Source organism: Protobothrops mucrosquamatus, unplaced genomic scaffold (genome assembly GCF_001527695.2).
Source record: "Protobothrops mucrosquamatus isolate PMUCROS unplaced genomic scaffold, P.Mucros_1.0 scaffold579, whole genome shotgun sequence".
Lineage (NCBI taxonomy): Eukaryota > Metazoa > Chordata > Lepidosauria > Squamata > Viperidae > Protobothrops > Protobothrops mucrosquamatus.
The window spans coordinates 1,269,762-1,291,211 of NW_015386880.1; the positions used below are offsets into that span (position 1 = coordinate 1,269,762).

Here is a 21,450-nt window from a genome sequence, read left to right on the forward strand (position 1 = left end):
AGTATCAGGGCTTGGAAAGTCTAATGAAACCGAGAAGAGTTACAAAGCAATGAAAGAGATGTTATATTTTACCTGTTTACTTGGACCAATAAGCCCTTTCATTGGTTTTAGATTTGTACAGTATATGTCTGGAACAATGGATGCAAGTACAGAAACAAAGTTATATTCACATTTCAGTCAGGGAGGGTTCTTATAAAGATAAGCATGTATACACAACATGGTCTGATCCAATGCAGATATTCTCTTTGTATCTGCCTTTCCCTTCAGTATTGCTCACTGCAGCTTTTTTGCTTCTGCTGAGAAGTTGCTGGGCTTTTCAGTATTTATAAAGGCTTAGAGGCCATTCAAGCTTGTTTCTTTTTGAGTATGCAATATAGTAAATTTTGTCTTTTGATACCTTAGCGTTCTTCCTGTCATTCTCCTATACTGTAGAAATTATTTTTCTGACTAAAATGGTTCGCTTAAAATTTTAAATAACTTTATACCTATAAAGGATATGGTCGAATGCATGCTTTGATGTCCCTGAGGTTCTGAGGCAGAACTACTGAGAACATAAAGCAACCCTTTTTCTGCCTCAGTTCTGTTGTGCAGGAAGGTAATGCTGAGTTAAAATGACAGGGCAATTATTCTGAAAGTCCTGCTGTATTCACTCTCTTAAGGGATTATAATTAAAGTAACTGGCTGTTTCTGTTGTTTCAGGTCAGTGATAAGATCCAGCTCAAGGGTCCCAATGCAGCAAAATATGGGAGGAGGGATATATATCATCGAATAGAAAGGCAGAGATCTATCAGTACAGCAGCTTATATTGCAATGAGTAAAAAGACTCAAATCCAAAGGACTGTGCACTCCAGGCCTCGCTTAGATATTAAAGTTAACTGGGTGACTTTGGTCCAGTCACGGGCCACGTGAAGGGATGGCCAGTGCACACGCACACGCGCGTGCACTCACACCCCCACTTGCACTAGCAGCGAGCATCCTGCCGGTGCTACCACTGCCCCACCCTGAGCGTCCCGCCAGCGCTACTTCTGCCCCACCCCAGAGCATCCCGCCGGTGCTAGTGCCGCCCCCGCATGTACCACCAGTGCTAGCACCACCCCTGCACATCTTGCCGATGCTAGCACCACCCCACCCTGTGCAGCCCGCCGGTGCTAGCACCGCCCTCATGCTTCCCACCAGTGCTAGTGTCGCCCCGCCCCCACGCATCCTGCCGGCGCTAATGTCGCCCCATCCCTGAACGGGGCAGTACATGAAACCACGCCCCCTCTGGTCCGCAGAAAAAACGTTCTTCACGGAACCGGCTCCTAGTGCTCAAAGGTTGGGGACCTCTGATTTACAGAAATCCATACCAGATCAGTCATTGCTAGGGTCAACAAGGACCACACTAGTTGTTGGAATACCTGCACATCTGGTGGCAAATGGGTTATAAAACTCAATACTGTTGCCTGAGCAAACAGAGCCAGAAAGTCTAGGACTACTAAAGAAAAATTATTTACTTGCTGCAAATATATAAAGACTGAAAACAAAGAAATAATGATCTGTTATCAAGCAAATCTAATGAGAAGACGATATCTGAAAAGAATATACCAGTTCTGGAAAGAACAACATCCAGAATCAGAAATAGCAGAACAGAGGCTAATAGATCGATGTCGAGTTATAATACAAAATAAAGTATTCACATAAACTGAATTAGAAGAACTGCAAAGGTCTAACCTGAGGTAAAGAAATCAAAGCCTTGCTAGAAGTAGTTCATACTATAGAGGCAAATTAGGGCAAGTTGGCTGTAGAGGAATACGGTATAGCTATTAAACAAAACAAACACTCCCAAACTAGCATCCTCTCCTCTGTCTTCTCTTCAGAAAGAACAAAGCCCTCTAATTAAAAAACAAAAGAAATTGAAACAAAGAATAAATAGACATCTAGAACAGGATGTCAACAAAATAAGGTTGCATGCATTGAAGCTTGTTCCCCAAAAATCAGCTAGCACAAGTATTAAAAGATGCCAATATTGTAATATCAAATATAAACAGCTCATTGCAAGAAACATACTAATTAATGTACATTATTGCTGTAGTAATAACTGAATATCTTGGATGCAAAATCAACAAAACAAGAAAAAAAGCTACAGAGTGCTCCACCAATATGGAAGATCAGATTGGAAAAAAAGATCAGCATGTTAAGATCAGTTGCAAACAAGCTAGTACAGACAAAAGAACAGCCTAAGAGAAGCCAAGATCTGTTCCTGGAAGATATCTTTTATAGCCACCAACAATTATATTAGGTTATATTAAATCATATGAGATAATAAAATAAAACAGAGAAATAAGCACTTTGCTCTAAACTGCTGAAAAATAGAGAAACAGGGAAAGCACACATTAAAAATGATAAAATCAAGCTAAGAAAAACAGTGACACTACAACTGGAGTATCACTTGTTTACTGAAGTTTCCATATATGAGAAAAAGGCTAATAATGGATTCAGAAATTATTTTTCTGAAATTATTGAGAATTATTTTTTTTGGCCTTTAGTCATATTCCAATTTTGAGCAGAGGGTGGGAATAGCATTTCCTAGCTTGACGTCATTTGTGTTAAAAAGTTAATATTTCTAGCCAACATAGTAAGGTTGTTAAATATAAAATATTTGAAAATTAGATACACACATATAGTAGTCAACTATCCAAGAGATGGTGATGGTGATGGATTCTCTTAGAGACCTGAGAAAGATTGGGATTAGAGAGTGGTGAGTTATCTGCTTAGAAAGTCCATGTCAAACAATGTGGTTTAAACATCATTCTGTTCATATGTACATATGGCAAAACAATGAATAAAAATCCAGCAGGATAACTAATTTGATTATTTATGATTAAAGACTAAAAATTTACTAAAGGACCAATGAGAAGATTACATGTTAGGACTTAGGAGAATGTTGAAAATGGTAAGGCTGGAGATGTAGACATTGTAACTGGAAACATGTTAAAATATAGATTTAGTTCACTTATGAAATGGCTGAATGATTTGTCTAACAGGAATGTTAAGATTGCACCTGGCCTGATAACGGAAAGAATATTATTATGAGTTTTCTGTATAAAGGGAAAGATATTGAAAGTGAATACAAAAACAACAAGGGGATTAGTTTGTTAACTGTGTCTGAGAAACTGTTTGGCTAAATCCTGACTGAAAGACTATAAGAGGTGACAATGAGAACCGTTTTGAAAAGAGTATGTCAGGCAGGATATGTGCAGACCAGTCTTTGCTCTTTAGCAAGATCATTGAGAAATATATGAATATGAGAAAGGTTTTCTTTTATTTCAGGAAGGAAGGAAGGAAGGAAGGAAGGAAGGAAGGAAGGAAGGAAGGAAGGAAGGAAGGAAGGAAGGAAGGAAGGAAGGAAGAAAAGGCTCCTTATTCCCTCAACTGTCACAACAGAATCTGCCACTCCTATCCTTGTGCGAGGGTAACAACTTTGCTGACCACATTTTTGAGGCACAGTAAAATGACAGCTGGGGGGGAGGGTTCTCCTTTCCTCCCATCTGAAGGACAGGAGGAAAACACATTGCTGGGGTATTGGAAGGAGACCTAAAACATAATTTACTGATCTATCTCTTCCATAAAAAAAATCATTGTCAAACTGCTAACTAAAATAGCTCACAACACTTCATTCTATAAGTACTAGGTATGATACACTGGAAAAAGAGATGGAGTGAATCCTAGAAGCAAGGATCTCTATCCAAAGCTTCTCAGTTTTTTTATATGACTGGGGCAACTGATCATCATTGTCACAGCATTTTATGCAAGAAAATATTATATTATATTATATATATTATATTTTCTTTCTGGTGAAACTGCCATGCTGTTGTAATTTGTTACAGCACAGGATCAACTGAGACTAGCATTTCTTGGTCAATTTTGATTCATAACAGACTAGAGCTGACTACGACACCATGGATACATGAAAATTGATTTCAAATGGTCTTGCCTGCCTCATTATAAGGTTTTAACTGGATCTAGAATATAACCATGCACACAGGAACTCCACAGAAATTATGTTGTAGGCATGAATTAAAGAGCTATTGCAACAGAAATGTATGGAACTTCATCCCTTCAGCCTTGTTTATCTCCTTCCTCCATATCCTACTTCTCATGGCTAAGAAATGAGAGTCCTTTGACAATGATGATAGCAGATGAAAAAGAAGGCAAAGGTGGTTGGGTAGTAAGTCTTCTTCACCACACTTTAGCATAGGAAGGACCCAGGGCAGGCCTTCAAAGATGATCCCTGATTATCTGGGAGACATTCCAGGCAAGAGTGTCCTGAAAGAGGCCTCGCTTCAGATACTGGCACTATTTTTATTCATGAACTTTTCTCTGATTTCTTTAGTCTAAATGACACAGATAGATGGAAGGTTTACTTGAGGAAGAAATGGAAGCCCTATATGGGCCAAAGTCCAAACATAATAATAGCATTATTAAGGAAGACTACACTATTTCTGGCTAATCCACCTTTTCCTTTGAAAATCCTATATTATCTTCGTATTTGTTCTCCCTTAAATTGTGTGTCACTATGGCTTTGGGTAACTTCACCAGGCTCTGTCTAAAGCTCAGATCTCACAGCTGCTGAAATGCTACTGGAGTCAGTTAAGTCCATAGCCTCCTTTCCCCCAGAGGCCAATAATTCTGACCATATGACAATCCCCAGTTGGAATCCACTAAACTTATTTATGCATTTATTTAGTACTCTATTCCCTGGTGATTTCAAGGCACATTCATTCAATTGTGCTTCAGGTAACGGAACAATTAATGCTGTTGATGGCTCTTTTTTTGCAGGAGATCCATTAGTTCCTGCTGTGTGGTGAGGTTTGTTATCGTGATTATAGCCTTCTCCTGGAGCGAACTTCGTTCACGATTAGGAGTCCCTCTGCCTACCATGATACCCTTAAGTCTTATTTTTATCGGGTAACTTTATTTCTCTCAACGGTACCACTGACCTTTTTATTTTTACGACTCTACCTGTCCGTCACCTTACTTTTCGATGTAAAGTACTTTAATCGAGACATAGTAAAGACATCGATGTGTTACAAACTTGAAGGTAGCTTGCTCAACACCTGTTGAAACAACACTGTAACACATGCACATACTTCCTGTTAGGCACTGTATGTGGTAAATTGTTGGTTTTCAGACTTGATTCATTCACAATTTTATTTTACATGAATCCAAAAACGTAAGCAACATATAAACACATTCTGTCTTTCCTAATTTTCTAAGTGAAGCATAAAAGAAAATGCACTGATATCTGTGAAATCCAAAAAGCCACTCTAGGCTAATATATCATGGACCATGCAACCTAGCAGTTTCCTGAGATTCCAAGACAAACCATTTATAGTAGTGGGCCTTATTCATGATGACAGTGAGGGTACTTACCGCAAGGAGGTTGAGGGTTTGGTGAACTAGTGTAAGAAAAATTGCCTAGTTTTAAACGTTGAAAAAACTAAAGAGATCATTGTCGATTTCAAAAAAGGCAGGCATAGCCACACTCCTCTATGTATTAATGATTCACCCGTGGAGATGGTTAGCAGCATCAAATTTCTGGGTGTGCAGCTAACGAATAGACTGGCTTGGTTGCTTAAGAGCGAGACACTGGTGAAGTGGGCACAGCAGTGCCTGCATTTTCTGCATCGCATGAGAAAAGCACATCTTCCTTCCCCTGTCCTTACCACTTTCTACAGAGGGACGATCGAGAGCATCCTGTCATATTGCATTACAGTCTGGTTCAGAAACATCACTGCTTCAGACAGGAAGGCGGTGCAGAGAGTGGTGAGGAAGGCAGAAAAAATTATTGGAAGTTCCCTCCCTTCCGTCCAGGACATAGCATATAAACATTGCTTGAGTAGGATCCATAGGATTGTCTGGGACACTACACATCCTCTTCACAATCTGTTTTCCTTGTTACTTTCTGGGAGGAGGCTTTGTGGTATCCATAGCAGAACATCGAGATTCAATCACAGTTTTGTTCCATAGAGTATTAACCTTGCGAACTCTCGAGCTTCCTCTTTCCGCTATGTATTCAAGATGGACAGTGATTAATATTTATATGTATATGTATTTATATGTAAGGGTGTAGGTATATACGTATGTTGTATATAGCATGTTTATATGTGTGTTATGTATGTGTACTTTTTTGAGAGCAGGCAAGAGAATTTCATTTGTAATGTGTGTCAGTGTGCCCACAGACAATAAAGGTTAACTAGTAAGGAGATCCATAGGATTTCTGTAGATAAGAATCTACAGAAATCCTATGGATCTCCTTACTAGTTAATATTGCCTACAGAGCAGCATACCAAGAACATCTCTGATGTTATGACAAATATGATGAGGAACACAAAATAAGAAGAGGTATAATGTACATGGAACTTTTAGGTACATGTTTACAGAAGGATATAATAACTATTTCACATACCAATTATGGAGGAATTCTTGGTGAAGCGGAAGCTCTTGCTGAGACAAATAAACTAACTTTAATTAGAGAAAAGAGACTATCTACATTTATTGGTGGCTGGAAACCTCTTTGGGTGAAAAGAAAAAAAATGAACTTGTGATTTATGGCTTTGATTATTAGAGGATAGATTATAGAAAGCATTATGATGTAACTTTAGAGAGAGGTTAAATGTACTTATAACTGTTGTGATGAATATCAGAAACCACTTTTTTGTATTTTTTTTCTTTCTTTTCTATTTTCTATTTTTCTTTAACTTTTCTTGCACTTTTTCTTTCCTTCTGTTTTCTTTCTTTTCCTTTTTTCTTCCTTACATATTAGTTCATATTAGTTTTTAATCTTTTTTAAAAGCTTCAATAAAAAAAGAAAGGTATGATAACTTACTCCTTTTCAGATTCTCATTTACTCAGTCTCTTAACATCGCACTACATTTGGTGAGAATAAAGCTCACTTACGAGGAACTGGTGATGGGAAATGACTAAGGTAAAATCCACTGGTCGATTTTATAAACATCATCTGTACTGTCATGGTGATAAATGATTTGATACCAGTCTGTAAGACTTATATTCCTGAGCCAATCCATTCATTCTCAGTGTTATAAATAAATCCAAAGATATACTTCCAGTATTTATAAGCTTTTGCTGGTTTTATTCTAAGTTCATTGTGTTGCTTTAGCACAGGGGTCTTCAAACTTGGTCCTTTTATGACTTGTGGAGTTAAACTCCTAGATCCCCTTATCTAGAGTGCCTGGCTGAGGAATTCTGGCAGTTGAAGTCCACAAGTCATAAAAGGGCCAAGTTTGAAGACCCCTGCCTTAGCATCTTCAGAACACCTCATTCCTCTTACCATGTGAACCTATCATCACATTAGCAATCCATAAAGACAGCTAACCTGCTACATTAGCTTCAATCATTCCCATGATACAGTAGCTATAGCAGGAGTTTTCCCACTATGTTTTGTTCTGTGAGAATTGAATGGGGTTCTGGGAAAGAATCAGGGCAAGCAAGCAAGCAAATAACCGAAATGCAGCCATTTTTCTACCACTAGAAATTTGTTTCTTGATCAGGAGTTCCAGATTTTTTTCTTTAAATTAGCATGAAAAGTTTGAAAACCTCTGGACTAGCACACATGTTTCAATTGCAAACATTCTAAGCCAATCTGATTTGTTTAGTTTTAGATACCAACAACCTCCAAATCAGGATTGTGTTTGTTATTACTATGATAGCAGAAGGTAAGTCAGGTATGATTTCATTATATTGACAAACTTTCTAGTTGAAATTTTTAGTATTATTTATTTTAAAAAGCTGCCATTAAGTTGAGTACCAAGCTCTCTATTGAGGAAAGACCAAGTGAAGATAGTAGAAATGTGCTAGTTAGAAATAAAAATAGCAGCCTTTGTCAACCCACTTCCTCTTTAATTAAATTCTAAAGCTAGAAACATTCAAGAATGTCTAGGTTGACCTGAAAAAGATTATTTCTTACTCAGTTTTCAGGATACAATTAAATATAAGCATCCTGATCAAGTGACAGTGCTTCACTAGAACTGAGTAACAGGAAGAGATTTTTTTTTCCAAAATGAACTCCATTATGACAAAAGTTTATACATATTTACTCTTCCAACTACAAGATATCATGCTCTCGGGGGGGGGGGGGGTCCTTGGTGCTCTTTGAGCTTGGTTGTTTTCTTGCAGATGTTTCATTCCAAGCCACTACCCATGCGCATGTTCCAGAAGTAATGTACTGAGGAATTTGTTTCTGAAATGTTTTTCTGTACTGCCCTCAGCTTGATCCATTGCATTTTCCAGCTTGGTCTTTCTTCTGCTGGTTTCTCTGCTCTTTCAAAATTTGGTCCTGTTCTGTTCAGTTTTGGGAGACTTGTCTTACTAGTAGACAGAGAGACAAAATCCTGAACAACTTAGTGTAATTTCTTTCTAATGTTCTGTTGATTTGAGAAGAATAAAAATGGAATATAATGCCCCCAGTATTGTACCTCTAGAATTATCAATTTAAGAGAGAAGATACAAAATGTCTCCATACTTTTCTTAATTTTTCTGCTTCACAGAAATGTAATAAAATGCTTTCCACATCTAGTAGATATCACTTGCATAATTTCAAAACCTGCCATAGGACCTTTTGAATGCAGTACTACTAGAGACTACTCCGTAAAACAAAATGTATCCTATAGACAGAAAATAAGTATATGCTGCAGAAATGAAAAATAGCTACTTCTCTCTAAAATATCCAACCAAATATCACCCATCACAATATCAAGATGTTGCCACCAGAGTGATAAAATATCACAATACAAACTCTATCCTTTTGTACAGGTGTGTTAATTATCTGGCCAGTCTTTTCTTATATGTACAGTGGCATGAAAAGAAAATCACACTATCTTATATAAAACTAATCCTGTTGTTCATTACTGTTGATGTAAATATAACATAAATTAAAAAGCAGTAGTTGATTTTATTTATCTGTCCTTTTGTGGAAAGAAATACCATATGGATATGATGATTTCATATGTATTCCTAAAAATATTAATAGAATAATTAAAAATAGCCATGTTTTAAAACATTCCTGCATTGTTTTTGCATTTGAAAGTTAAAATAAAACTGAATATCTTTAAATCACAGAAAGAAAAGGTAATAAAAGTTTAGGACAGCTAAATATTTTTTAGCATATCCTTTCATCTGGTGTCATATAAAAATATTGTCTAAGGTTCCATAATAGTTATTGTGAACCTTAAATTTTGTGTATCATGGACTTTCAGTTGATTTTACCATGGCTTTATCTGATGGACTAGTACAGTGATGGCGAACCTTTTAGAGACCAAGTGCCCAAACTGCAACCCAAAACCCACTTATGCATCGTCGAGTGCCGGGTGGGTGTGGCCCATTGGTTGGGCGTGGCCAATTGGGTGGGCGTGGCTGCAGTGGTAACAGCAGACTGGGTGGGACTAAAAAGTTCAATCAATCAATTTGAACTTTGCAAGATCTTTTTTTTTCCTGTGAGAAGTTGAAAATGACTGATTGAACCTTTTTTTTTTTTTTTGCACACGGCGGTGGAGGCCTAAAGCGAAAAGGTTTTATAAAACCCAGCTGAAGGCCTAGGGCTGGGGCGACGGCACGCGTGCCCACAGAAAGGGCTCTGAGTGCCGCCTCTGGCAACTGTGCCATAGGTTCGCCACCACTGGACTAGTACCACTCTACAGTGAAATATGGATGAAAAAATAAAACTGAGTCATAAAGGCACCATGTGAGACCATAATGGATAAAAAATCCTCTATTCAAAATAGTCTTCTACTGCAGAGTATTTCCCATGGTTGCTCAATAAATCATTGAATTTGTTGTGTATTTACTACTCATTTTAAATTATAATGCGATCACTTCCATAAAACATGAAGGAAAATATAATTAATCATAAAACAACTTTTTAATAATAAATTATTGATTTTGTATAAATTCACCTTTCAGGCAAATCCAAACAAACCATATTATAGATAAGTGTTCTTACTGTTAAAGAATTGGAGTTGGGAATGAAGTGATCCACTGATAATCACTGAAAGATGTACCAATAAATTCCAGCCTAACTTCTTCCAAACATAATAGTCCTGGAAAGAACCTAGTGTCATTATATATTGTAATACAATGATAAAAACCACTCTGGATGTGGAGATCAGGCAACTATATAACAGAGTATGTTAAATTAATATCAGAAAAAAAGTATGTAATTCAAGACAACTCTTTAAACTGCTTTTTGTCTAATGCATTTCCATTTATTTATTTATTTTGTTTAGAATGAGATATCAGCGGTAGAAATAAATACAGTATAAAACTATCTATTTTAATTTAGTAACCAAGCTTTCTTTGTTGGAATTGTTTCTCACATCATCATAGGTCAAAACTAAACCACGTTTTAGTTAGTATTATTCATGAAGATGGCTTTAAATTATTTTTTGGTCTCTAAGCCACTTGACCTACAAATAATAAAGTTATTCTAATCGCAAGATGAAGTTTAAGCCCAGTGTGGCAATTGGAGAGCCAGGACTATTTGGCATCTTATTTGCTAAGTAGATTTGCTTCCTGAAGAGTAGTTGATGTGACAGGAGTGGAGGAAATGCCATCCGAAATTAAAACAATAAAGGTTGCTGACTTTATTTCTATTGCTGGCTAGAAGAGAAGAGGAGACACTTGTTTAAAACTACATTGCAATGAGAAAATGATTTAGCTCACAACTGCTAGGCCAAAGCATATAAGGAAAGGCTGCTGGAATTGGGTATGTCTAGTTTAATGAAGAGAAGGACGAGGCCCCTGTACTATCGTCACAAGGTTATAGAGTCCCCGACGGTGTTTCTTCTCCCTCAGTTCGATAAAAGGTTCCGCGGACTTCCGTCCTGTTCTTCGTTGCCTACCTTTGACTAGTTCCTCTCTTCGTTGGATCTTGATTCCTCTTTGAAGGACTGTCAATCAACAATTAACCAGTGGAACAACCTGCCTCCAGAAGCGGCGAATGCTCCAACACTGGAAGTTTTTAAGAAGAGATTGGACAGCCATTTGTCTGAAATGGTATAGGGTTTCCTGCCTGAGCAGGGGGTTGGACTAGATGACCTCCAAGGTCCCTTCCAACTTCTTCTTCTTCTTCTTCTTCTTCTTCTTCTTCTTCTTCTTCTTCTTCTTCTTCTTCTTCTTCTTCTTCTTCTTCTTCTTCTTCTTCTTATTATTATTATTATTATTATTATTATTATTATTATTATTATTATTATTATTATTATTATTATTATTATATAAATGTCACAAGGTGTTTCTAGCACTGTGTTTATTAGTAGTTACAGAAAGGGAGCAATTCCAAAAGTGGAGCAGATCATATCTCAAACATGCTCAGTATATACAGGAAAAAAGATGCATATCCAAGGGATCGGAATGCCAAAGGCTTTATTTTTTTGACCATATGGAGTATGAAAAAAGCATATATAAGCTTAACGTTCTTATACAACAAGTACAACTGCAGAGTGCATTCCAGTGAAGCTCTCTTTTTGCAATGCACTTTCTGACTCTTTTCTCCAGTCCAGTGATTGTCTACAGCTCTTTTCTAAAAGTGCACTTTAAGGCAACCTCTAGCAAACTATTAATAAGCTTTATTCACAACACCAATTATTTCTCAGCTGAATAGGATGTTTTAAAGGGAAGCTAATGATTTCTTGGGTATCATTCAGAAATTTTAAATGAACAGTTAATAAACCATCTGTGTTGCAGCTGTTGTCCATTACACCTCTCTTTTTCACGTCTTGCTATATCACTTATACTGTATCAGGGCTTCAAAAAAAGGAGGGAACAATCAGATGGCAGCAAAAAGATACAGAAAAAAAAAATCTGAATTCTTTATTGCTACCTGATGATCATCTGGATTTTTCCAGGACAAATAAAGGCCCACTAAGACTGTGCGGATCTCTGTACTTGAAGGGGAAAATGTGATTCAAACAATATCTAATTGGAGATGTAACACTTGATGAGAACATAATCTTTCTGTAAATTGTACAACTGTTGAGGGCAACTACCTGATCTCCAGAAAAACAGTAGCTGGTTTAAGGTGTTTTGTGACATATATCCACACACACTTCAAACCATGTTTGGACCTTCAGCTTCAGATCTCTCTTGAGTCTCAATGTCTGAGCAGTCAGAATGCCATTCAGAGTGCATAAAGAAAATTCTGTTCCTCTGTTTCCAGAAGAATGCATCTATAAATGAGGCCTATAGAAGCAGCAATGACTATTGGAAAGACAGCTGTGCCTATTAAGGGCTCCCATCTTTGTCCTCTGAAGCTTTTCTACCTTTTCATAATACAGTATTGGATGAATAACTGCAATGTCTTCAGTTTGATAATACAATGGTATGGAAGGCTAGGTTTGTTTCTTTCTCTCCACAGTAGATAAGCTCCCTCAGAAATCAGCAGATCAAGCACAGCAGGGGAAGAATAATGGCTGAGGTACTACAAATGGCATATGTGGAATTCAGAATGATGGCTTCTCTGAAACAAGCCCTGATCAGAGATAGGAACAGGATACTGCAACTCCACAGGAATCTCAATACTACATAGATGACTAAATATCTGGTTATGGAAGCTGGAAGTTGTAGCATGTTCATATTAAACAGCTACAAGTTAAAAATGGAATCTCAAAATATCCCTGAAAATAGCAGCAAATGGGAGAGAATAATGAAAATGTGAAGCACACTTGATATTATAGGCACCTCTGTACTGAGAGTGTATTGGGGGAGTGGGGCAATGGGTGTCATGACAAATTCATTTGTTTAACATTACGGCAATCATATTTTAATAATGGAGCAAGGTTATATGTATATACATATTTAATCAATATATCTGATGTTAGCTGACTGAAATATCTTTCCAGCTTAATAGCTACATAAATTGTTTGTTTTGTGCCACATTTTGTCACAAGAAGCATAAATACAATGACATGGATAATGTGAGCCTTTGAAAATTTGTGTCAGATTATAAATTTGTGAGTGTTTTTAATGTGCCTTAATAGTTTTTATTGCATTTTCTATATTGGTCCAGTACACCTCGCCTCTGGACTGAAAACCATAGTCTGTATTGGCTGATTTAATTTAGATCATAGGCAGGTGAGAACAGCAAATGAGNCTGTTAAACTCAACTACTGTATAAGAAATTGTGTAAGAACTTTCACCTTCCCAAAACTTTGGCTTGATCGAAACACAAAAAAATCCAATCTCAATTTCTATTAACAAACCGATACTGAATTTTGTTAACCAGGAATGAAACAAACAAACAAAATCCTAATACAAGACAGTTTTATTAGCTTCTACAGCAGTAGAACTCAATAAAGTTAACCTTAAAAAGTTCAGTAGAATAGGTTAGAAACCTTGTATTACATTTCTTAAACAAGATAGAAAGAACAGACCATTGTCATAGAAAATAGTTATTCATATTCTACATACTATTTATAGCATGCAGTACAGTAGTATTTTAGTATTTTAACTCAAGGCCAGTCTTGCTATGAATTCTAAACACTCTGTAATTAAAACAGATGAATATGATTTCATGCAGGAGTCTGATATTCAGTGAATTCAGAGAAAGAAAAGGTTTAGTTCAATACTTCATAAATATAATTTGCACTAGCATGAGACTGTGGGATAGTGGTAGCATTTGCATGTATGTGTTAATTAGGACAATCCAATACTATATCCCCCAAACTCTGTAAGCACACGGACAAGCATTTAAAGGAATTGGGAACAGGGGGAAGAGGAAATATATATGTATTCAAAACCTGAATACACAAAATAGGCATGTTATATTCCTACTGTTATTATTTTTTGTCAAGTAGATTCCTATTTAACCTGTTTTTCCCCCCAGTAGCATTAAACTTCATTACTTGATCCAGGTCTTGCTGTTCTTCCTCTGCCAGATTCATGATCACTAATTGGCTTTTTTTTAAAAAAAATATTAATCCAATAATCAGAAACAAGGCTGTATTGGTATATATATTATATTATTAATACTAAGGAGTATTTCAGTTGAGTAACTGTAAGTACAATATCATCAGTATATAATTTCATTTTATGTTTTTAAATTGCTAATTCAACTTCTGAATTTTATTTTCTTGGTTTATTTTCATTGTCAATGGTTCTAACATCAGTTAAAAAGGAAAGGAAAGGAGGCAACCTTCTCCTGTCTCTTTCAGTATAGTGCATTGTTGTGATACACAGCACTTTACTTGGTTTTTTTGTCCTTTATAACTACTCTGATTCTGTGTGAAAAAATAAGGGTGCCAATTCATCTTTTTCAGAACTGCAAGGATAAAAGACCTTTTTGAATTGTGGAGGACTTTTCTGCATCAAGAAGAACCATAGCCAATTTGTTAATTTTATGTACTTTATCTTGTTGATAATCTTCAAAATCTAATACATTCGTTCTCATGTATCTCTTCAGACCAAGAAAAGTTATTTTCTTTGTAAGTATTGCTGTGAAAAATTTATAATCTACTTTCAATAAAGAATAGGTCTGAATGACTCTGGGTGATATGAATCTTTTCCTTTTATACAAATCAGATAAAATTCTTCACATTCCTGAATCTCATTCATTACTTATGTTAAAGATTTAGCTAGAACGTCTTGGAAAGTCTTCTAGTATATTGCAGACATACCATCCCATTCTATAGCTTAATTCAATTGAACTTTTTTTAAAACTTTTTTTTTTACTATTTATTTAGTTTTGTTTTCAGTTATGGGTTGACTGATGTAAAGGGAAGCAAGAATAACCTTGAGGAAAAGAAGGAAGAGCTGCAATTAAACTAATGGTCTGATAAAAGAAATTTGAGCACAAGGCAAAAATGTAATTTGAGAGATAGGAGATTCTATCCTCAAAGGAACAGAATCATCCATCTGCAGACCAGACATACAGTCCAGGGAGGTATGTTGTCTTCCTGGAGCAAAAATCAAAGATGTGGCTGAGAACCTAACCAAAATAATTAGACCCACAGATTACTACCCCTTCCTCCTCCTCCACATTGGGATGAGCAACACAACAAAGAACCTGAGTACAATTGTGAGAGATTACAAACAACTAGGCAATAAAGTTAAGAAGGTAGGTGCACAAGTAGTGTTCTTATCAGTACTCCCAATGAAAGGCCAACATCTATTGAGGGGAAAAAGAATTTTAGAAATAAACCATTGGCTAAAGGGTTGGTGTCGCCAAGAAAACTTTGGTTTCCTGGATCATGGACTGCATTTCCTACGTGAAGGACTCTTGGCAAGGGATGGGCTGCACCTCACGAAAACAGGGAAAAGTGTACTCAGAAAAAGACTAAAGTAGTCCTCAATGGCACCACATCCACATGGAGAGAAGTAAGCAGTGGGGTACCACAAGGTTCTGTCTTAGGCCCAGTACTCTTCAATATCTTCATAAATGACTTAGATGAGGGAATTGAAGGGGAACTCATCAAATTTGCAGATGACACCAAACTGACAGGAGTAGCCAACACCCCAGAAGACAAACTCAGGATCCAAAAAGATCTTGACAAACTTGAACAATGGGCCCTATCCAACAAAATGAGTTTCAATGTGGAGAAAATCAAAGTTTTATATTTAGGCAGGAAAAATCAAAGGTACAAGTACAGATTGGGTGAGACCTGGCTCAAAAACAGTAACTGTGAGAGGGACCTTGGAGTCCTAGTGGACGATCACTTGACCATGAGCCAGGAGTGTGCAGTAGCAGCCGAAAAAGCTAATACAATCCTGGGTTGTATAAACAGAGGCATAGAATCAAGATCAAGCAAGGTATTAGTACCGCTTTATAAAACCCTAGTAAGACCACACCTGGAATAAGGCAGCCAATTTTGGTCACCATATCACAAAAAAGATGTTGAGAGTTTGGAAAAAATTCAGAGAAGAGCAACTAAGATGATCAAAGGCCTGGAGACAAAAACATACGAAGAATGGCTGCAGGACTTGGGCTGGGCTAGTCTAAAGAAAAGAAGAAATAGGGGAGACATGATAGCAGTATTCCAATATTTGAGGGGCTGCCACAAAGAAGATGGGGTCACGTTATTCACCAAAGCACCAGAGGGAAGGACAAGAAACGGTCACTAAATGAACTGTAATAAATCAAGCACTACATGAATTCATTCTCACTGTTGTCATTCTCAACAAATTTCTCTTCTGGTAGCATATGCAGATATGTCTGTTTAGCAGGCTGGTTTAAATTTTAATGTTATTTCTTGATCAATAAGGTCTTAAAATAGTTCCTTTTTAACATTAGCCATGACCAAAAGCCCATTGTCATCTGATTGTCTTAACTCAAAATATCAAGTTTTTAAAGAAATAAAACCCTTAAACCATTACAGAAAGCAAATGCCTTACCAAAAGAACTATCTTCAATCAACCAGTTTGAATTTACTAACAACTTCAAATGTTTCTCTTCATATATTTCTTGATAAGTTAGTAGATTGGTAAATATACACATATGTATTTCCATGGTTTTACATAACTCCAACATGAAAGATGGTTTAGAAATTCAAAATATATGGCATGTACTGTGATGGAAAGTATTTTAAAATAAAGAAATCTGGAAGCATCATTTCATCGTAATTTAAATTCACAATTGTTAACCCTAATTATTAGTTCCACTGGAATCTCACTCATCCTCCAAGATATGTAGAGTTGCATTTCAGTTTCTACATAAGTCTGTGATGTAGATTGTGGTTGATGATTTGCTTAGCCATGATCCTCAAAGCTGATTTGACAAAATTGACAGACAAAATCTATACTCTTGGTAACTATGACTATTATCGCTAATAATTTGCTGAATTGTGATGAAATGTTTTTAATATAAGGAGTATGAACAAATGTCTTCCAAAATGCTTCCAAATTTTCTTTGAGCTATCAAAAATGAGTTTATGGGCAGGCTCACAAGTAACAAAGTAGTTGAAAACATCTAAGGGTGCACTGTGAAAAAAATATCCAAACTTTGAACAGTGTAGCATGCAAGAAGACTTTTTTTTTTACACGGCCTATAGGATAAGAAACGCAATTAAGGATGCATGTAGTAAGAAACCTGCAAGGCTTTAAATGGGAGTTTGGGTGTTAATAGAGCAGAAACAGTTTTAAAAAGGCTATTTAGCTCTTTAGTGCCAAGTGACATTTCCTTGTCTTTTGATGTTTCACCATTTAAAACCCTTTCTCTTTTCTGTTAAATTGAAAACTATTCTTTCTCTGTAGGACAAATTGAAAAATGTTCTTATTGCATTTTTTTTTCTTTAACTCCATTCCTGAGGGCAATAAATCTGTCATTTGTGCAGTCAATCTTTTTCTTTTGGCTTCCAGCTTCAAGAAGTTCTTAATCCTCATGATATGAAAACCGTTTTGCTTAATATCTGAAGCCAACCAGTGGTGGGATTCAGCCAGTTCGCACCACTTCTGTAGAACCGGTAGTTAATTTTTTGTTGCCCAGGCCCAGAATGGACTTCCAGAAGTGGCATCCACACAGAGAACCGATTGTTCACATATTTGAATCCCACCACTGAAGCCAACCCTTTCCAGTTCTAATAACATTTCCATAAGAAATCAGATGCTGCCACCTTCTCTCCAGTAAAACTTTGGCACAGAAAATATTAACTTGTCCATAAGAAATCCCCACATCATATGATTCTTCAAAGAAAAGCAGGATGCATCAGACAGAAAACGGTAGTACAAAGCTGAAAGTGAAAACTTCCTTCTCTTGAACCCCATCTTATTTATAACACATTGAAATAGAACATTCTACAAAATGGATGCTGACTGCAGAATGTGGAGGATAGGACTAGATGGAAGATAATATAAGTAGCAAGTAGAAGTGTGGAGGAATGTTTAGCAAGTGATTGAGAATTGGGGATACACATGAATGACTAAGATGGAAGGGGATCCATCTTTCCACAAGGTGAAAATGTGATTGAAGGGAAGTATTAATAAAGAATATGTTGGAAGATGGGATTAGAAGGTGTGGAATTAATATTTATTGGAGATTCTACAAGGTGATGTTGATGCAAGCAAGTTGTCCTTAAGGAAGAAGAAGCAAGGAAATGGTGCAGGAGATACAGAAGAGGGGAAGGTCATGGTAGTGACAGGCGGAGGGATATATACCAGAAGATGGGGTGGGGAAAATTGGAAAATTGAGGCCAACAGTCTTCCCTCCCCCACTATTCTCAGTTCAGGAGCTAGGCAATAAGATTATTGGAAACTTTGGCCTAAGGCTGATGCTAGTGAGCATTAGATCTATTTATAATAAGTCAGTGTCATCCACAGTTTGACTAAGAATGAGAAGATAGGCCTGATGGGTATTACCAAGACCCCAGTGACTATAGCTTGCAAGGTATCCCTGATCTAGCCATTTCCATCAAAGTTTCAGATATTGTGTCAGCTTCTACTCCAAGGTTATGAAGGAGGAGAAATACTGGTCCACTGGGCCACAGCTTCCCCACAGCTAACTTGTGAAATTAATTGCTAGAAGATATTGCAATACGTGGTACATACTAACATATTGTTGCCAAGAAAATTATATGGTTACAGTTATGAAGTCACCAGAGAGACTTTGCTAAAATAATGTGAGATAAATTCTATGGAGAAAGGAAATCTGCCTTTCAGCAAACATTCAGTGGAACCATCGCCAAAGTGAACAGAATTCTAGTCTATATGGACTTTTGCTTGATATATCACATCAGTTTTTACATAAATGTAAATTAGTTTAGAACTAGTTCCACAATACAAATTCATCCCCACTCCTAGATTGCATGGGTTTAAATAAATAGCTTGGAAAAAAATCATTAAAATTCATTAGTTACACTGGGAAATAAACCAGTTGATTCATCACCCAGAACAGAATTCATCAAATTCAGATTAAATGCAATACATTTGCTATGAAGAAGCTGAACTCACAATAGCTCTGTCTGGAAACTGAAAATTAAATGTATTTCAAACTAATTCGATAGTAATCAATTTTAAATATGTGTCCAAGCAAAGAAATAGATTTGACTCATGAACACAGAAAGCTCTAATACACAATGGGTCTTTGGCATGTAGATGTTGCCTTCTCATTATATAAACATCTTAAAGTGTGGCTTTTGCCAGTCATAAAATCTCTTTACTCTGCAATATTTAATTACTGCTTAATCAAAAGTAAGCCTTATTAGAGGACAAATATTATATCTTAATGATTGCATTTGCCTCCTCCATTTCAGAATTCAGTCCCATCAACTTGCTTCAGAATCGTATTTGTCTTCACAACAGATATCAAAGTAATTATTTCAGCCCATAAAAGAAAAAGTAATTGCTTGTCACAAATTAAATACATTTCTAAGAAAATTAATGTGATGTTCTGTTTCTTAGGAATGTCATCAAAAATCTATATTCACCTGAGGTTTTCTACGTGGGAAGAAACATACGGCTAAATCATAGGTTCACTGAACACGGAATCAAGACTGTATTTTTATGTGCCAGATATCCCATTTATGCTCTTTGTGCACGTGGCAGGTTTTTGTTAGTGTGAGCAAATGCTTTGGAGCCTTTCTGCTATAACTGCATCATCCCTCAAGACCATAAGACCAAATAATTTTTACACTTTAATCAATTTCATAGCTTTTGGATATTAGCCATTATTATCAGGGAGAGGTGACTTAAGATGTTTACTTTCTGATGTTTGGAAGATAGGATGTTTTTCACAAAGGGACAACAGATATTTTTCTGTCACTGGGCTTTTAATACACTTAATTGTTCAGTTGTTGCACTGACTATGCCAGATATAAAATGTATACCCAGTTCTTTTGGGGCAGTTGTAAATAACATTCCCTAATAAATTTGGCCTGATTAAAATAGTCTCTAATATGTACAACAAAATCTTAGATGCTGAATAGTGAGATACAATTTGGTGAAAAACTCGCTCCCCCCTTTTTAATCTCTATCTCTGTCTATCTATCTATCTATCTATCTATCTATCTATCTATCTATCTATCTATCTATCTATCTATCTATCTATCTATCTATCTATCTATCTATCTATCTGTTTCTGAACAATAATGTTAAATTTGGTCCTTGTTTATTCATTTCATTAATAAAGTCATCCAACGTTATATACGTTACGCCGCTTTTGCGCGAGCTGCATTGGCTGCCGGTGGCCTTCCGGGTGCGCTTCAAGGTGCTGGCCTTCCGGGTGCGCTTCAAGGTGCTGACTATTATCTTTAAAGCGCTCCATGGCATCGGACCTGGCTATCTTCATGGCATCGGACCTGGCTATCTTCATGGCATCGGACCTGGCTATCTTCGAGACCGCCTCCTGCCACAGATTACCCCCCACCGACCTGTACGCTCCCACAGAGTGGGTCTCCTCAGGGTGCCGTCAGCCAGACAGTGCCGGCTGGCGACCCCAAGGGGGAGGGCCTTCTCTGTGGGAGCTCCCACCCTCTGGAACGAACTGCCCGCAGAGATCAGGGTGATCCCTGATCTCCCTTCCTTCCGCCGCGCCCTCAAGACATGGTTGTTCCAGCTTGCGGGACTGGCCTAAGGGATTTTAAAGGGGTTTTAATTACTTTTAATCAGATGAGTTTAAATATTTCTTTTTAATCAATTTTAATAGGTGTATTATATGTTTGTATTTTATCTAATTGTTAGCCGCCCTGAGTCCGCAAGGAGAAGGGCGGGATATAAATGTAATTAAATAAATAAAATAAATAAATAAAAATAAATAAATAGTAATTGCTCTTTAGATTCAATAGCTGTTTTCACTATCCATGGCTGAAATAATTACAACCAAATGCTTTCTATAATTGGTGAGCAGTTTCTTAAATCACTTTGTAAGAATTAGGATTCATGCCTCCATGCTAAATTTAGTTTAACTGACTTGAAGTTGGGGGGTGGTTACTTTTTCAAAGTGGCCCATGACCTACGAAATGAAATAAATGACACAAGTATACTTTAATAAATACTCCTCTTTTTATCAGCAGGATTCCAATGAAGCTCTGATAATACTCAGTGGAAAATTCAAGATTCAGAAAATCTAAAAGGAGGAAAGTCCTTTGCAGAATTAGCCATGATCGCTCATGGCTGGTGAGTGAGGATCACCAGCACATGCAGTCCAGAAGACACAGTTGGTTTTCAAGCTTGGAAGGGTGTAAGTCATATATTCTAATTATATTTGTGACAAATCTGTACACATCTTAATTTGGTTATACCTTAAATGAGAATAGGAAATTGCCCAAGGGAAATGTGTATATGCTTCAGTGAAATGCACCTGGAACTGCAGATAAATGTAACATGCAGCTTTAAAAAATCCAGCACTGATAACCATTAGCATGCATTCCATATTTCATATTTTGAAATCATGGAAACATTCATTACATTCCCATCACTGTTGAGAGATAAGTAGTTGAGAGATTTATTTTATGATTTCTTCAGCTACAAACATTC

General features: G+C 36.8%; 1 protein-coding gene across 1 annotated transcript in view; it reads right to left on the reverse strand.

Annotated features, from left to right (window-relative positions):
- The window catches only part of BSN (bassoon presynaptic cytomatrix protein), a 49,089-nt gene extending 35,158 nt beyond the window's left edge, over positions 1 to 13,931 (reverse strand). The window contains exon 1 of the mRNA XM_029284424.1: positions 13,893 to 13,931. Coding sequence (XP_029140257.1) covers positions 13,893 to 13,931 — 39 coding nt within the window. The remainder of the gene's footprint in view (positions 1 to 13,892) is intronic.
- Positions 13,932 to 21,450: the final 7,519 nt, after the last annotated feature.